This window comes from Manacus candei, unplaced genomic scaffold, assembly GCF_025592945.1.
Source record: "Manacus candei isolate 608988 ecotype Guabito, Panama unplaced genomic scaffold, ASM2559294v1 h1tg000017l, whole genome shotgun sequence".
Taxonomy (NCBI): Eukaryota; Metazoa; Chordata; class Aves; order Passeriformes; family Pipridae; genus Manacus; species Manacus candei.
The window spans coordinates 13,200,940-13,219,313 of NW_026138065.1; the positions used below are offsets into that span (position 1 = coordinate 13,200,940).

The 18,374-nt window shown below is 41.9% G+C and overlaps 1 protein-coding gene across 4 annotated transcripts in view; it reads right to left on the bottom strand.

Annotated features, from left to right (window-relative positions):
* Positions 1-16,703, bottom strand: part of MOCS1 (molybdenum cofactor synthesis 1) — a 31,258-nt gene extending 14,555 nt beyond the window's left edge. For 2 of the 4 annotated variants that reach the window (XM_051782891.1, XM_051782890.1), the window contains exons 1-4: positions 16,538-16,703; positions 8,614-8,746; positions 7,803-7,970; positions 2,828-2,992 (exon numbers count right to left, since the gene is read on the bottom strand). In XM_051782891.1, coding sequence (XP_051638851.1) covers positions 2,828-2,992; positions 7,803-7,970; positions 8,614-8,746; positions 16,538-16,648 — 577 coding nt within the window. In that variant the 5' untranslated portion in view covers positions 16,649-16,703. The remainder of the gene's footprint in view (positions 1-2,827; positions 2,993-7,802; positions 7,971-8,613; positions 8,747-16,537) is intronic. The other 2 variants (XM_051782893.1, XM_051782892.1) reach the window with 2 other exon arrangements.
* Between the last annotated feature and the right edge of the window lie 1,671 nt (positions 16,704-18,374).

Genomic DNA, 18,374 nt, shown 5'->3' on the forward strand with positions numbered 1-18,374 from the left:
TGGTTTAGAAAAACTCTCAAAAATCTCTACAAGCAAACAAAAAATTCAGCTGTTCTGAATAACAACAACTATGAACTTATTTCCATTAATATATTTTTGGGGCAAGGTGATTATTTAAAACAAAAACTTGTTACAGTAAAAAATTAAAAATCTGTTATTGCATTTCATATTTTCATGTTAATGCTTTCTGTTTTTTCTCTATAAAAAGCTGTTAGTTCGCTTGTATTGCCATGCTTATTGAAACATCCCTTCTGAATCAAAGTCTTTGTGTGGCAATAGAACAACAAGAAGAATAAAATCAAAACATTTCAAAATATTAGAGCAGAAATGAATACTAGATGTCATTGTGTTGGGAAACATTGTCAAGTTGCAGAAGTTTGCTAAGTTTTTGTTCGATATTTCAAAATTACAACCTTTCTCCTCTTCTGCCCAGTGAAACATTTAAATATTTTTGTCATATTAGATTTCTTCTGAAATCAAAACTTTAGCCAACTTTGAAGGACAGAGAACCTTAGACCCATCCAGAACAATCCTATGTGGAACAACACCTCCCACCATTTAATCCTTAAAACAAGAAAGACTTCAGGCCAACGTTTAAGGATACAATTACAGTACAATATGATCTCATTTTCCTTGTACTGAACAAAAAAAGAAGGCACGGTCTATGAAACATGTTAGACTGGCTACCTGGAAGCCAGCACTTTTCATTTGTTTATTCCTTAGAATGTGGTAGATGGGAAGAAATAGAAACATTATGGTCGTCTAGCAGGCTTTCAGACATCAGTGAAATCTCTGGTGATCTCAGTCATTTCCTCTATCCCAACTATTTGGAAGTAAGAGCAGATGTAATGCAGGGCACTTGCACCAAAGATACATATTTTCAATGTTTTCTTAAAAGCCTAGAATGACTTTCCAGTGGAGCGGAAAAATTGATTCCAATTTTCTTGAGCTCCTGATAAGCTCCATAATCAGATGACACCTTTAGTTTCCAGAGAAGTTACCAGCCTGTAGGAGTCCAAGACCAGGAATCCCTCTCACCTTAACAGAGCTATATCTTGTTGGCTCTGGAACTGCCACAGGAGACAGGGTAGCAGAGTAGGACAGGCACTTTATTCTCTGCTCATTCCATACTTGGAAATCCCCTATTAAATAAAAACCCTCAATAAAAACAAAAACAAAAACAACAATAACAAAAAAAAGGCAAAACAAAAAACCCCACAACAAACCAAACAATAAAAAAGTATTTTTACATCATTTCAGCCCTTAACCCTAACAAAAGAAAAGAAAAAAAAACCATTACTCAGTGTTACTATTTTTACCTGATCTCCACTTCCAAAAAAAAAGAGTATGATTTGGAGACTTTATTCTCCTCTTTAAAAGTATTGAGTAATAGAAACTTCCCTGTTCATTCTCTATGCTGTTCAGTTGAACAATTTCTCTCTTTGTTGTTAAAGATCCTTTTTTATTTAAAGGAGAAAGAGGGGAAGAGAACATTTATACAAATAAAAATTACCCACATCCCCTAATAACTTTCAGTTTACTTTACAACCAGCACATTCCTAACAGCTTCCAATCAGATATGAAGAGCTGTGGCCTTATAATTCAGAAGCTGGAGGCTCAGGTTTGCCCCTTCAGTAGCAAAAGAAGGGCTTGTTTCTAATGAATGTCACAAACTAGGTAATATTCAAATGCAGAGAGCAGAAGGAAAGAGCATAGTCAACACCTGCTTGTGATGAGATACTCCCAGATACCGCTCTGGGAGCCAATTCTGCCTTCAAACAACCAGATTAATGCAACAGCTTATGCTGGAAGGGTAATGCTCCAGTCAAATTTATGACAGGAACAGATTTCTGCATCATGATATAGAAACCTGAAGTAGTGCTCCTAGAGAGAGCCTTTCTGCGCCTGCCAGCAGAACTTCGATTTGGTAGCAGTGATTCAAATGCTGACATTACTTCTCATAGCATTCCAGGTTTTCCACATCCCTACATCTATCTTAGGCTGTTGCACCATCTGGTGGCTACTTAGAGGTTTTGTCTGAATTAGTTCACAGATCACCAAAGTTACATTACGGGACTGAAAGAGAATGACAGAAGATCCTACCAGTTTTAGTTTGGAAGAAAGCCCAGCCATGAAGCTGAACTCCATGATGAGCTTTAGGATTCATTTAAGCAAGAATCTGTAAGACTGGGCAAATCCAAGCATTTTTGAAACTTCGTGTGGAATTCCTTGCTCAGTTGGAGAGAAGTTACAAAGCTAGCAGCCCTCCTCGGATTACCTCAGGCATGGTTTATGTTTATCCCTATTAAAAAATAGCGGAGATAGGGAACATAACTAACCACAAGTGAGACCACTGTTAGCACATCCAAATATAACTTCCAGAACAGGCCACTATTCGTGACAAGAAGTTCAGTTCTTGTGGCATCTTAGTCCCTGGCTGCTATAGGAGGAACATCTGGTTTTGTGAACAGTATGAAAGAAGGGCAGCACACAAGACCAACACAAGATTTGGAGAGTCCTCTTGAGATCTATGACTAACCAGTCACAGTGCCAGCTACTATTGGCAGTTGTTGTCACAGTCCCACTGACTCTGGTGAGTTGAACATCTACTTCACCAGCTCCAACTGAAGGGGCTCTACCTGCCTAAGCATTATAGAAAGAAGGAAAAGAGTCACTATTGAGTAAGCTACTATCGACTGCTTTTCCTAGCCCCAGAAGGATAGCAATTCGCTCCCCTCCTGATGTAACTGAGTGTGAAAGATACACCAGACAACTCAGAACATTCTTGCAGGTATTAACACAGTTGCCTTAGAGGATAAGTTTGTACCTTTCCTTCGGACAATGAACTCAAATTTAGCTGGGACCAAAGTATCCAGGCTAATGTTAATGGCATTCAGTCCTGCCTCCTTCAGTCGGGGCAGAAGTCTGGTTAAGTTGATCCCATTGGTTGTGACAGCAATGGTTTTCAGCCCTTCTAGCTTGTACAGTTGACCTAGGAAATAAAAAGTAAAATGAGCACTTTAAAAGAAGTAATTCAACTGTAAGTTACACCAAAACCCCGAAAGATTTGTGAAACAAAAAAGTATCACTGAAGGTGTGAGGAAAACATGGACACTTCGGTGTTTCAGCCTCCTTCCAGCTATATTGGTTGAAGACAACCATTTTCACACAAATCCATTTCAAAATGTATGAGAGCAGTTTATTGCATGTGAAACGAGTGATGAAGTCCTGTTTTATCAAAATGCACACTAATTTTGTTCTCCATTTCTTAAATAGTTACTTTATTTTTGAAGTAAGGCCTTTGATTTTATGTACCTTCTTTTCCTCGTCTAGCTTTGCAAAATCAATTTTATGTTCTGCAATGATAATAAGCAGCAAGCCATCCCTTTCGCACCTGACACCTGAAGTAGCTGTGTTTCTTTAGCAACATTTATTCTACAGTGCTTTACCAAAACCCAGTTCTAACCTAGGGATAGCTGCCAGCATTAGTGACTTTAAACTTCTGAAAGAAATACCACATGTAGTCCTAACCAAACAGAAAAAGATCAACATATTAGACTATTACAGAGCATCCAAGGCAACAACATCCAAGGGACAAAACACTTGCACTTGACAGCTGAAATATTTCCATTACCCCAGCCAACTGGAGGGCACTTACGCAAGATACTAAGAAATAGCTAACAAAAGAAAACAGCTTAAGAAACAGTTAATATCATGAGACTAAAATTTAGAAAATAGCTGCCTTCTCATAAGCCAAATGCAGAAATCCTCAGCACACCAGATCTCCAGAGGGCAGGCTTTCAAACCTCCAGTTATCAGTACAATAACAAATAGGAAAAACAACTTGCAGAAGTAGAGCCACAGCAAAGTACTTTTTCCTCCCTTCCCCTTTCACAGCCTCCACCCCAATTATTTAATAAATATTTGAAGAATCCTTACTATTGAGGCAGACGTAATTACAGCACAAATATTTCATAGTTCCTTCTTCCCTCACTATTTCGATTCTGTTTGTTCATGTTGATAAGGGCTTTACTTCTGCTTTATCTCATTTCCCAGCTATTCTCAAAATATTCACTCTAAGCTGGGCCCAGAGTTCTGGAATGGGACAAGCCAGGTCAAAGCAAAAATGCTGAAGCTTACAGCAGCAGCAGCATTTTGCAACATGATTAAGAGCTCCATAAAGACATTTGCAAACTGAGGTTATAAGGAAAAGAGCAATCTTTACCAAGAAATACTTTTTTCTGGCATTCACCTCTCAAAATCCTCCCAAATGACCAAAAATAACTGCTTCCTAGAGGATAAGTGCTACTGGCCTAATTTTGCCACAGATTAGCTACTAGCTACCCCTAGTAGCCTAGTCTTTGTGAGAGCATAGTATACATACTGCAGCCAAAGGATAGCGCAGGAACATCACTACTTTTGTTTATAGTCTCAGAATGCACAGAGTGCTCAACCTCAGAACAACAGAGAAAAAAAGAGTTGGTACCATACAGGCTTCATTGCTAGAAATGTAAAATACAAAAAGGTATTGAATAAAATTAACATCATGCTGCAGCCTAAATGGAAAAATTAAAGACAGTAGCACCAGCTGTTATCCACACATCTTTCTCCTCATCAGACAAGATACAGGACGAGGCACTGGAAATACACATGGAACCACCTGTAGTAACAAATTGGACAGAAGCCAACTGTGAGAAATTAGAGATGACAGCTTAATGCTAACACCAACAAGTTAAAAAGGACCAGTTAGTACACTTTACCAAGTGTATTGTTCACAGTGTCTTGGTTTCTTGGCTTGTTGACCCCTAAATTCAATAGGGATTAAAGAGACTTCATAACTTTGTAATTCTTCTTGTATGTGTATTAAATCTGTTTGCTGACCTTTGGTCACTGCTTTAGCACCAATCAGCCCAAGCAAAAGCAACTGATATAAACTAAGAAGTAGAAAAGGAAAGAGAACATAGCATGAAACTATAATTCCATAGCATGAAACTACAAGATTGTATGTCAAGCTCAAGCCATAAAATAAACCCTTTTACATTTACTTCTCCATTTAGGATCAGGAGCATCTTCTTAAATAGACAAGTTTTTTACATACTCTCCTCCTCCTTAATTGCACCTCTGATTGAGTCTCAAAAAGGTATGTGTATCTCTTAATACATGAACTAAAAAGTCTACCCTATACCACTTTACTCTTGAAATGTGTATGTTGCTATAAGAAGTCATCCAGTTAACCCTCCTCCACCCCGTGGAAAATTATTTTTTTCAGTGGAGATGTGTACCTCTCAGACTATTAATAATAAACAGCTATCACACAGTTTATATCCAGTGCTTATTTATACTTTTGAGTATCCCAAAGGAGATGGATTCTACATTCCACAATCAGGAAAGTCTCAAACATATGTTTTCAGCAGTCCCAAGGACATAATTTAGCTTTCAGCAAGTGTTAGTTGTGGACTCATAGTTGATATATGTGCATGTATTAAAAGATTTTAAATAATCTAAAGAACTGTAGTAGGTTGCTGAATACCTTGGTCTCCTCATGGCTAGGCTTCGTGAACGAAGATTTGGTCTCCTACAATAGCTTCAAATCACATTTGTTCATTGGAACAACAAAAAAACCTTGAATTTGAGTATTTGAAAAATTTAGTAATAGTAATCCAGCATTAATATTTTTGAGCTTTACTGATATTTCACAGACCATTTATAGTTGAGAGAAAGGTTTGCTGAAAACAAACCTAACTTAAATCTCAACCCCATTCAGCACCTGAGATATTGTAGACAGCTTCTATAAACCACCTAGAAAACAAGATTAACTCTATCCCAGACCAAAGCAGTACCATGTGCTAAAATGGTTTCAATAAAGGTGCTCTACTCAAATTCTGCAGAAGACATTTTTGGGCTGTTTTTTCCTTCAATGACTTTTCCCATACTTGTTACATTGATCTATTTAGTTTTGGGACTTTTATCTGGATCCCAAACTTGGGCACCATAACGTAACACCAAAGGCTGAGAAGTCAAAAAGTGTTTACAGACTTAATTTGCCAACTTTCAATAAGTCTTAAAAAAAAACCAGCCAGGCTCATACAAACCCATGACAGAATGAACTAATGCAATGGGACAATCAACATACATTACCTTCACCCCAAAACTTTTGTACTCCATTTAAGTGATCACTATGAATCCGTCAAAGTTCAGCTGAGAACTGTAACAGAGGCAGAATAACGAAAACTCATTGGTTCAAAAAGATCCATCTCCCTCTTTTGGGCACAGAAATAAACCTTTGAGAATTCTATCTTTGGAGTAAAACAAAACAAAACAAAAAGATTTCTATCCTTCCAATTCCAATACTTCAGAATTGCAGCAATGTAATAATTATTTTGCAGTGACCTGACTACTCCACTTAGATCATCAACATCAGAGTAGCTGTGTTGAGTATAAAAAGTCACTAGCTAACACTGATAAATAAAAAAGATGCATACACTAGGAAAGAAAGTTCTACACTGAGCTGATGACATTGTTGATTTCAACTAATTTTCATGCCAATACTATATGCTGAACTGTAAAGCTTTATTATATTTTAAATTGCAACCTATTTTATAAATCTGGCTCCCTTTATAGGAGCAAATAATTATACCTATTATCATTAGAAATGGGGAATGACTTCTTGAAAGAAACACGTCTCTCAAAAGGAACATAGCTCTCAATGCTATATAAAAAATAACCTATCATGTGTGGGCAAAATGTCCTAGACAATGATATTCCAGAGCTGTAAAAATATTAAGTCAGTGCAGCTCCATGACCCCTCACAATCAAGGTTCAAGAAGACTCAAGCCAGCTCACTCCAGTCATACCTTTTCAAGCTATAAACAGGTCAGTTTTACATACTACACTGCTTTGCTGCTTCCTTTAGAAAAGACCATAACGGTGTTCCAAATCCTGAACAAAAAAGAGCAGAGGCAGAGACCAACTGTTTTCTGCATCAAAACTCACTGTATTGCTAGGCAATTTCTCTTCTTTCAAGACCTTCATCTTCCATTGTAACCCTCTCTTCAGTACTTATAAGAGTATACCTGCAGAAACAGACTAGTTCAGCTGACTACAATACACCAAAGTGCAGCCACCTACATAGCCTTAATCTAATACATTGAAACCATATGAAGCTATTCCAATTTTCTTAACATAGGAGACTCTGGAAAGAGCAAAAAAGCACCTGGCTCAAGAAAAAAACCAGGCACAGTCAGCCAACACAATACCAGTCAAAGGAGATAGACTTTTAAAAATTACCCAGTAATTTACTTTCCACTGAAGTAATAGTCTTCATCAATAGCTGTAACAACATAGGCATTTCCACAATTCCTTATTACACACACAAGTGACATCTGTTATCAAGGTAACAAAACAAACCCACAAATAACAACCCACCTCAAAATCAAAAGGACAGCTTCTTTTGTTTGTAAGAACATCTCAATTGTTCCTCCCCAGTGAGGACCTGATCACATCATTTTTTGATTTTTCACCCTAAGGCTGCATTATTGCAAGCTAGTCTGATAGATGTTGAATATGAAGACAACGCTAAGTTCAGTGGTTGCAATAAAAAGAGAGAGAAATTCCATTCAAGCAGCAAAGCAGAACTGGAAGTTTTCTGAAAGGAACTATCTTGTATTGTTGGGAAAAAGCACCATCATTAAATAGTTGTTCTTCAAGTTGCTGGACTGTGTTAGTAGATAGCTGTAAGTGTAATTCTTGGATCAATATGCACAAAGTCAATCTGAAACACACTGTATTGATTTGGAACTCACCCACAATATCAACCACATCGGGACGGATGAGTGGCTCTCCACCTGTGAGGCGGATCTTCTCTACACCTTCTTTCACAAACAGTCTGGCTAGGGTGATTATCTCCTGAGCAGTTAGTAGCTCTGATTTAGGAGTCAGCTTAACACCTTCCTCGGGCATACAGTACTGACCTGAAACAAAGATTACAGAAATACACAGGGGAAAAAAATAACCAGCAACAATTAATCTAATATTGATGGGCAAAATGCACCAAGTGCAGCTGTCTTTAATGGATGTCAAATGACACCAATTTTGCAAAACTTTACAAGCAATCTCCTAACACTTTCCTGGTTTCCCTCAGAAGAAAACCCAAGACTCATTTATGTGCCTCAAAACTACAATGGATCCACTTTGAAGGAAAAGCTAATCTTATTTCTATCTAACCTGCATTCAAACACAGACACCAAATTCAACTGGCAAGCACTGGGATATTGCTACAGACTTTGCAGATGCAGTTGTGGGAATGCCTAGGTATGAGCTCTCCTACTTACTACACACTTGAGGTATAGCAAACAAGCATCATTATCCCAACCACACCAAGTCTGACAAAAGACCTGTCACTTCCACTTGTCACTGGAAGATCTCTAGGCTTGCTCCTGGTTCCTCATCCCACCAGCAGCTCAGGTCCAAATTAGTCTATCTGTCCTTTTCTATTACTTTGTGAAGACAAAAAACAGCACAAGGCCAACAAAGCAATAACACCCTAACTCAAATCTTGGCCTCTGCATAATATGAGTATAAGAGGTTTGTTCACAGAACCCAGCAGACACTCACACCTGAGGTTGCATTTCTCGGTCAGAGAAATTCGCAAGTAATTGTGCTGACGCCCAAAGCTGTCTGTCAAAAAAGGAGAGAAGGGGGCAGCATGTTCCAGTAGAAAGCGTCCTCTTCCTGGGATTTGCAACTCCTGTAACAAAAACAAGCCAGTGTTAAATATTTGAACAGTCACCCTGTTAACTTGCTGTATAAATATTAACTTTGAGCTGAACTGATAATTATTATTCCATTTTTCCCCATAGGGACAGCTGCACAAGAAAAAACCCATGATTTGTCTTTATGATCAAAACTGGCCATTTATTGATTAACTTTCTCACTACTTAATTCCATGGAACTGTTCTACAATCTTCCCTGCGTATTTTAAGATACAGCCTCTTTGCCACAGGTGCTTCAGGTTTTTTGTCCATAATAGGAGGTTGTTTTTTTTTTCAGTTGCCTGTCTCTTTACTTTCCAGAATCAATGGTCCAGGACCACCCTATCTCACTATGACCCCTGGGGTAAATGAAACCATGTAAAAGGGGTCCTCCCTGCACTTCAGCACAAGAGAACTATTAGTCGATGAAACACTGCCATCTCTGCTTGTGTTCCTACCAACTTTCATGTGCAAGACATAACTGAAATACTGCTATGTACAATTATGTTTCACAATGCCTTGTTTCCAACAAGGTCTTCCTGTCTAAACCCATATAAAAGAGTACTTCCAAAAAGTTTGTCTCTGTTAAAAGATGATAAATAATACAGGGCATGGTGAAACTGGAAGAGAAATATATGATTCTGAACACCTATTCAACCTGCATAAAATTCAGAATTTTAATAATGTCTTTATTAACTGTCATGAAGTGAATATTAAAAGTGATTTCTATTTACAATCTTGGGGTTTTCTTAAAGAGCAATGTAATATATTCTACAGCAACACAACTTTTAGGAAGTATGAGTATTTGCTCTCTAGAATGAGGGCATAGGAAGGATGTGGACCTGCTGGAGCAAGACCGGATGAAGCCACAAAGATGCTCAGTGGGCTGAAGCACCTCTCCTATGAAAACAAGCTGAGAGAGCTGGGTTTGTTCAGCCTGGGGAACAGAAGGCTCTGGGGAGACCTTATAGCACCTTCCAGTATCTAAACAGAGCTACATGAAAGCTGAGAGGGACTTTTAACAAGGGCGTGGAGTGATAGGACACAGGGGAATGGCTTTAAACTGAAAGAGAGTAGCCTTAGATATCAGGAAGAAATTCTTTACTGTGAGGATGGTGAGGCACTGGAACAGGTTTCCCAGAGAAGTTGTGGATGCCCCATTCCTGGAAGTGTTGGATGGGCTTTGAGAAAGCTGTTGTAGTAGAAGGTGTTCTTGCCCATGGCAGGGTGTTCAAACTGGATGATCTTTAATGTCCCTTCCAACCCAAACTATTCTGTGACTCTATGATCACATTAGGTATCAAAATAAATATCCTAAATTAGTAGCTGCAAACAAATACAGTTTATACCACATAACTTAAAAACATCAGTACCATCAATTCCAGAAGACTGGTGGTTACAGCAAGGTCTAAACAGAGGGAGTCCCATTGCCTTTAGCCCATGAATTTCAAACTACCATGTTATATCTCTATTTTTCTACACCTGTAAAGCACAGCTGAAACCACTCTGCTACTTTTGGAAAATATTTTGATACCCTAAGTAAAACACACTAACTGAACCAGCTCTTATCACAGTACTGCAGAAAAGCAAAAGTTTACCATTATACTTTTATCAGCTTGGTTCAGGCACTACATACAAACATCTACAAACAACATAATTCAACCCCTGTTGAGTCTTTTTATCTACTACATCACAGTTAAATTAACATTTTATAGGAGGCCAATTTAATAACTCATGATAGAGGCCAGCTGCCTAACATCACAAAACAAAACAGAGAACACAAAATAATTAAAGGAACCACCTTCACTGGGTCCTTGTTAGTTAACCACATACAGACATCTAATAGCCAGCCAAGAAAACTAGAAGAAAGCTAAACAACTCCTGAACATACAGTGAATTTCATCTCCAGTGAAAAAGTAGATAAAAACCCATTTCTGTATACATGGTGTTCACAAAGTGTGTGTGTGTGTGTGTGTGTGTGAATCAGCTGCAGAATTGTGCCTCAAGCTGAAATCATGCTAATTTGTCTTGATAGGCTGCAGCAGGCAAAGGATTAAATAAAGTTTTGACATAAACTTAAGATGTAGAATGAGGAACCAGACAAATGGGTATTTAAACTGCTCACCTAAGCAAAAGTCATGACGTACATCTAGTGAAAAACAGACCTGTGAAATCCCCAGACATACTAAAGTCAGCATGTATGGGATAATGCCAAGGGACTGGGCAGAAACACACAGGGCTGGAACATCAGCTCCCTGGCTCCGATCATTACTAGTAACTATAGGAGTTAACCCTGCACAGTACTGTGACACAGCCCTTGCAAGAAGTCTAGAAAAGGTCAACTAAAATAAACCCAGGTATGCTTCCTCAAAACATTTTATTCTGAAAACATTCTAAGAAAGATTTGTGGTGAGTGGAAGGCAGAGAGACCCTCAGTGACCAAATCAGCCAGACAGCAAAGGTTATCTGGGGAGAGACCCAACTTCAGCCATCAGCAGCTGCAACAATTTTGTTTCCAGCTGTGCTAACACTACAGGAGCAGTCGTTCTTGGCAGCGCAATTTTTTCACTAACTTTTAAATAATCCTCTACAATTCTTGATGCAAACAGCTTTGGGGTAAAATAAGAAGATCTCTAAAAACATCCATGGCAGTGGGGGGGGGCTAGAGAAGATAAAGGAGATAGAAAGTGGCTATTTCAAACCCCAGAAAGCATCTGTTTACCCGTGCTAAAACTGCAGAACAAGTTTCCATGCAATGGCTTTTCTGCCAGAAGGAAGCAATCCCTTTCAGTTTCAGTAGCAGTGGCCACAACAGCACAGCAGTATGGGGCACAAGGCCAGCCCTCCCCAGACCTGGCCTTCCCTCACTGCAGCACCAAATGGGTCAGTGGCAATCCCTCTGCAGCCACACACTGCTCACCCTTACATGTGTTCTTTCATCTCTTCCTTCTTCAGAAAGCCAAAAAAACCCCAAGTCGAAAATCCCTTGCTTTGACAGAAAGGCTGGCTCTCTTGCACTTACTGTGAGGGTTTCTCAGAATACAAGCAGGGTTAAGTCAAAGAGCCCAGGTAAATATCCAGACTTCATTTCTTCTTCTTCCCCAGTTAGAAAACTCGTCCCTGAACAGATTAAATCTAAAGATATTTTAAATCTGTCAAACTCAGAAAAACCACAACATGAAAGTATTTTTCTCTTAAAAACTGTGCTGCTTTCTGGCCTTGTTGGATTTCTGACATTCTCCTCCTATTATTTTGGAAAGGTGTTCACATTTGAGAGGGAAAGCACTACCATGCTTATTAAGATTATCTGTGCCCTTTTTGTGGGAGCTCTCCTCTCCTGTTTCTTTCTCAATAACTCTTGTTTGCATCTTTTTCAGGATCCTTACCCACTCCACCTGAAGACAGATTAGTATGAACCTCCTGTCTCCCAGTTTTAGAGTGTGCATTACAGGGAGAGAAAGAAGTGAAAAGTTGTCCTTCCCGACAGAAAGGTGGTAAGAGAGGGAGATCCAATGCTTGTATATAATGGAAGCCAAAACTGCATACTTGCAAGGACACTAAGATGCTTAAAACAATTTCCTGTTTTCAGAAGGAGCCACCACTGGAGTGGGATGCAGGAGACTCTTCTGTTCCTGGTCTGCCATCCATCCGCATGGCTGTTACAGGCAAAGAAATAACAGGAATAACACTGCCCTTCATTAATAACTCTAAAGTGAACTGTTAGAAGCAGCATTAAAAGAACAGGCACTCAGCAGGCAGTTGGTGTCAATAAACTTTAAAGTTTCTATTGGAAATAACTAACTTTTGCTCTCTGCTGCAACGTAGTGGGTTTTAGAACAGGGAAAAGAAAAACGCTTTCAAAGCTACTAGAACTTCTTTCCATCAGCTTCTTGTTTTGTACAGAGATGGGCTTGTCTGGAAGGAAAGAATGACTGGAAAAAGAATTTTTAAGCTGTTATTTCAGTGTCTGTCCAGTTTGAAGTCAGCACAGAGGAATTAGAAGACACCCATGAGGAATTCAGTAGCACCAACTTGAGCTCCAGCAGAGGCGGATCCTGTATTACCAAAACTGCACCCAGCACTGACTCATATTTTTATCTATACCACAGAAAAGGTCAAATATCATAAACTCAGCTGCCTTCCTGGGAACTCAGGGCAAGGATGAAACATTCTCTCAGGTTGTTGTGTAAATACGATTTTCTGAAGGGAAAGAACAGGTTGAGGTTGAAGTTGAACCTAATTACTCGCAGCCTGTGTGAGAGCCACTGGAGCAGGAAGAAAGCAAAAGCTGCCTGCTACAGTTCTCAGGTTACAGGAAAAGGGTTATTCAGTTCCCTGAAATAGGAAAAGGCGGATAGGTATTGGTATTTTAACATATCAGTGCCCAACCACATAACTTTCTCACTCAAAAGGGATGGCTATAACCCACAAGTCTCCACTCCCCTCTCTCCATAGTCAACAGGAGACACTTCTGCACATGGAGCAGTATGACCTGTCACACAGGTGACAGGTGTGCTTTATCTGATCCATAAAAAAACCAGGTTCTCTCTCTGGCCTGTCAATCACATGTTCTATACCAGTACTGAAAGAATGAGAGCTTAGATGACTGCACCTAGCAGCTATATTTTGACAAGCTGTCAACCCTTCAGACCTGCCAATTCACCTGTGACTTCCAGAACTCTTCTAACAATACAGCAAAATTGGAAGCTGTCACCAGAGGTATCAATAACCACCAGGAACACCACAAACTGACAGATACTAGAAAGGCTCATTTAAAAACAAGGGGGCAGAGAACAGAACTTGAGCTGAAGATCAAGTACTGTCCTTGCTCTACTCTTCCACCTTCACTTCATCCCCAGTAATATTTGTGCACTACAAACAGTAATGCTTGCAAACGCTTCTGCACAGGCCTCAGGGACTACCACAACCTGTGTACCGATGTCACTGTTAGTGTTGCCCCGGCACCTGCTGGCTCTTTCAGTTCCTGCAATCCTTCTGGGTTTGTGCACCACTGCTGCCGCCCCAATGTAGCACCTAAAGCTGCTGCAGCACCATCGTGGACAGAACTCAGCTAAAGCTCTTCTCTTTCATGCCTCACCTTTAGCATCTCAGTCTGTAGGGAAGCAGTGACATAATGTCCTTGGTTCAACCTGAAAATTAGACAACCGCAGAGGCTGAAATGGGTCTAAGTAGGCTAAGTGCCAGAATGAGGTCTAAGCTGAGAATTCCAAGACAAATGTTTGTCTGAGGGCTCAGCAGCTGCTGCCCAACAGCTGACCCCAAACAGCATGCCACAGTTGTGAGTACTGGCACAGCGAGCACTGCCCAGGGACTGCGACCAGCTACCCGCAAAATGGAGTGTCAGCACACAGAGAGCTTCAGTCATGACTGGCCGACAATAAGGGCCATATGAGGACTTTCTGGGCAAGCTGGGCTTTCCACTTCATCCTGGTGGTGAAGGTTTCATTGTGGCCACAAAAAATTTCAGGTGGTTGTGTTTGGATTACAGGATGTACATAAGCAGATGGAGTAAATGGAGGTGAAACTTTGTATCAAGACCTTTACTGGACATGATACATCTAGAGCAGGATTTTAAAAAAAAATATGTGTCATTGCTCCCAAGCCTCACTATCTTAAGAGTCCTCTCATCTTCCTCCTTTGCTTCAAAAAGCTGGAGTTTTTGCAAGTAAACTTCCAGTTTACAATAAAATAAAAAGTAAGAAAATAAACAGAAATTACTTTTTCTAGCGTACTGGAAAATACAGTTTTGTAGTAGAAATAGGTCATCCTACATACTTATTTTAATTAAAAAATATAATTTGGACATATACCATCAGGCATACAAGATGACAGGATGGCATCCAACTAACTTTGTTAACTGTGAATTAGTAGAAACAAAAAAACCCCAAACCACGCTTGTACACAACCAAGCAACTGTGAAAATGCTGCTTTCAGAGTGCCTGTTGCTACCTGCCCTTTTCTAGTCTTAGAAAATGGAACTGCACTCTGTGCACATCTGAGACTGACAACTGTATCTTAAATACTAAGATACAAACAAATTGTTTACACACAATACCAGTACAGCAACTGTACCGACTCCACAGTTTAGAACCTAAACTAAAGACTTACAGTGGATGGCCTTGGGCAAGCCTTTACACCGTTTCCTGAAGCTCCTGAGTTACAGAGTTTTTCCTTCCACAGCTGGAATGACTATTTTAAAAGGGGCTCTTCTCCCCTTTGCACCCATCCCGCCTCCAAAATCTCATGAAACTAAACAGAACCCATGAATACTTTCAGCTCTAGCACAGAAGACAGTCAAGCAGTATTCACAATTATTTTGAATGTTTAATCATCCTGTCATTTGAAAGCACATTTCACTGTCTCCTATGGCTGCAATGCCAATTGCTCCTCTCTACAGATGAATCCCAGGAGAGATTGGGAACAGAAAGGAGCAGTGAGTATATTATCACTGTATAGTTACTAAGTTTTCAGTGTGTTTGTTTTTGCTTCTCAGACCCTGCAGGGTATGAGCCACTAGTGCCCTGGCACACCTCTCACAGTTACGGTGACACAAACCCATATCACCCATTCTGTTCTTCCAGCCACTGTGGCTTTTGTCCCCTAAGGAAGTAGGGCTTTCAGAGATGGATGCTGTAACCAAGTTCTCTCAAAAGTATTCCTGAATGATTGTTAGAGCTACCGGATCTATAGAAAGTAGTGAAAACTATTTCTGATTAGAATTTATAAAAATGTTCATGGCTTAGGAAGAACAAACCAACCAACCAAACTCAATAACCTTTCTAGATTTCTGACTCAAGTAAGCATTCAATATAGCAATGCATGAATACATTTGGCTTCCTGTAAATAAGTAAGTGGCAGTGAATGCATTCAATTCTGACGACACAGAGTCTGTCACTAGTAGCTTTAGCTTGTTTTCTGCTTGTTAAAGCCATCCATGCAATCACAAGTAACTCAATAAATCATGTCCCAGCTGGGCTTACTCTGTGTGCCATGCCCTATTTCTGCTAGACAGTCACAGAACCTTTGCGTGCAGCTTTTTCTCCTGCATTTGGACACCAAGAGACCGAATTCACCTGGGGGACCGAGAGTTAAGCCGGCAGAAGCTGTATCTGGGCAACACCTGCGTTGATTTCGTGCCAGGACCGGAACAAACAGGTCCAGCGGGAGCTCGTGTGACCACGGGAGCACAACCACCGAAAGCTGCCAAACCACTTGGTTTTTGATCTGAGGTGACCAAACTCCGTTGTGTAATCTGTCCTTTGACTGGGCAGGAGCACAGAACCAGCTCGGTCCAAGAGACTGGGTGTCCCACGTACTTCCAAAGCGAGGGTGACATTTCAGCAAAAGAAGGGCACAGAATTACGTATTGCTACACGTTTTGTTGACTCTTCCCTCCTCCCCTATACATAACCAGCTCATGTTCGTCGCACAAGCCACCGGGCAGCCCGGGACACGTTGCAAAATTTTACGGACAGGTTGCACTTCCATGGAACGCGCGGGCACACCCCTCCCGCGGTGCCCAAGCCCCCGCTCACCGCGGCGGGCGCAGCCACGGTAACCACAAGTGCCCCACCACGAACTACGTCTTCTTAAGGACAAGGCACCGGCCCGGGACGCCAAATCCCAAAGGCGACCTGCGGTGGCGCGGCACGGCACAGCACAGCACGGTACAGCACGGCTCAGCACGGCTCGGCTCCCACAAGCGCCCCCCTCCCGCCGGTATCCCGGCCCCAAACCCGCATTCCCGCCGGCCGCGCTCCCCTCACCTGCGCGGCGGCCGCGGGAGCCCTGGCGCGCGCCCCGGTGCTGCAGGCGCGGCGCGCGGCCGCCCCGCGCGCCCCCCGCACGAGCCGCCCCCACACGGCGGCGGCCGCCATGCGGCTCCTCGGCACCGGCGCGCGGGGGGTCCGCCGCCGACAGCCCCGCGCGAGCCGTCACGCGGAGGGGGCGGGGAGGGGGAGCCCAATCAGGGAGGCGCCGGTGCCGCGCTGCACGCCGGGAGCTGTAGTCCGCCTCCCTCGGTCCCAGCCGCGCGTGGGGTCCTGCGGGTCCCGCCCCACCGGCGTGTCCTCCCGGGGCAGCGGCCGCGGGCAGTTCACAGAGTCACAGAGTATGTTCGGGTGGAAGACACCCACAAGGATCATCGAGTCCAACCCTTGGCCCTTGCACAGGGCCATCCCCAAGAGTCACACCACATGCTCGAGAGTGTCGTCCAAACGGTTCTTGAACTCTGTCAGGCTTGGTGCTGTGACTACTTCCCTGGGAAACCTGTTCCAGCATCCAGCCACCCTCTGGGTGAAGAACTGTTACTGTAAATCGGCAAATAAGTACCCTTAAAACTCAATTTGTGAGCATTAGTGGGCAGGCATTCCTTTATTATCAGCACTGGACACACAGGAGGACAGCTCCTCTAATCATGTGTGTTCCCCGTTCTTGGCTCAGTGTAGCTACTGTTTACTTACAATTTTACATATTCAGTAAATGTCTTACATATTCACTATTTCTCTTATAAATTTCATACATATGTTATTTAGGTCTAAGAACTTCTTTAGAAGTCCTTATTTGGTCAGTAGGGCTCTTCTGGTGGTCTCTGGTGGCTATTTGGAACTTAAACTTTACTTGAACTTGTCCATTGAGCAGTATATTTACAGCTGGTTATAAAGTGCCTTTGTTCAGCATCTCTTATCCAAAACCTGGATACTTATGTTACCACTACTTTAACTAAAGCATTCATAAACTTGCTTATTCCACAACTACCTTAGCAGAAACTTACATTGTGAAGGCTGGTGCAAAATTACTGAACCATGGAGAATTATTGCTCTCAGAACCTTTTTCTAATATCCAACCTAAACCTCCACTGACACAGCTTCAGGGCAGCTGTCACTGTGTCCTGTCACTGGTCACCACAGAGAAGAGATCAGTGTCTACCCTCCTCTTCCCCTCACAAGGAAGTTGTAGACTGTGATGAGGTCTCCTCTCAGTCTCCTCTTCTCTGGGCTGAACAGACCAAGTGACCTCAGCTGCTCCTCATATGGCTTCCTCTCAAGGCCCTTCACTGTCTTCATGGCCCTCTTCTGGATGGGAGCCCTGTGACCCTCAGCAGTGAGGGCAAAACCTGCACTGACAGCCTTTGCCATCTGCCTTCCCCTGCCCCCATCTCAGCCCTCCAAAAGCCAGGTGTAGAGCCAAAATCTGCCCACCAGCTGCCTTTGAGGGACATGTGGGCACTGAAGGACACACAGATGGTGTACGTGTCCCAGCAAGGCCAGCCAGCGGATTGGGAAGCACAAATATCCTCAGCTGGTGGAAATGATAACTTCAGTCCTGCCCCAGTCTCAAGTAAAATCTGTACAACCTTGTCTGAAGATTGGCACAGGAACTAAATGAGGTATAGTTGATCTTGTGGGGCATAAGAAAGCAATATTTCAGTTTTTCAGCCTGATATACTTTCCCCTACACTATCAGTGTTTCAGACAAGGGGCTCACAATGTAAAGTCCGGTATCCCACTGTCCACCTCCAGGTGAGGGTCTGCAGAGTGTGGTCACCTGCTGCCAAGGTGAACTGTAGACACTTGTTCTGTACACGCTTTACATGTCAAAGGA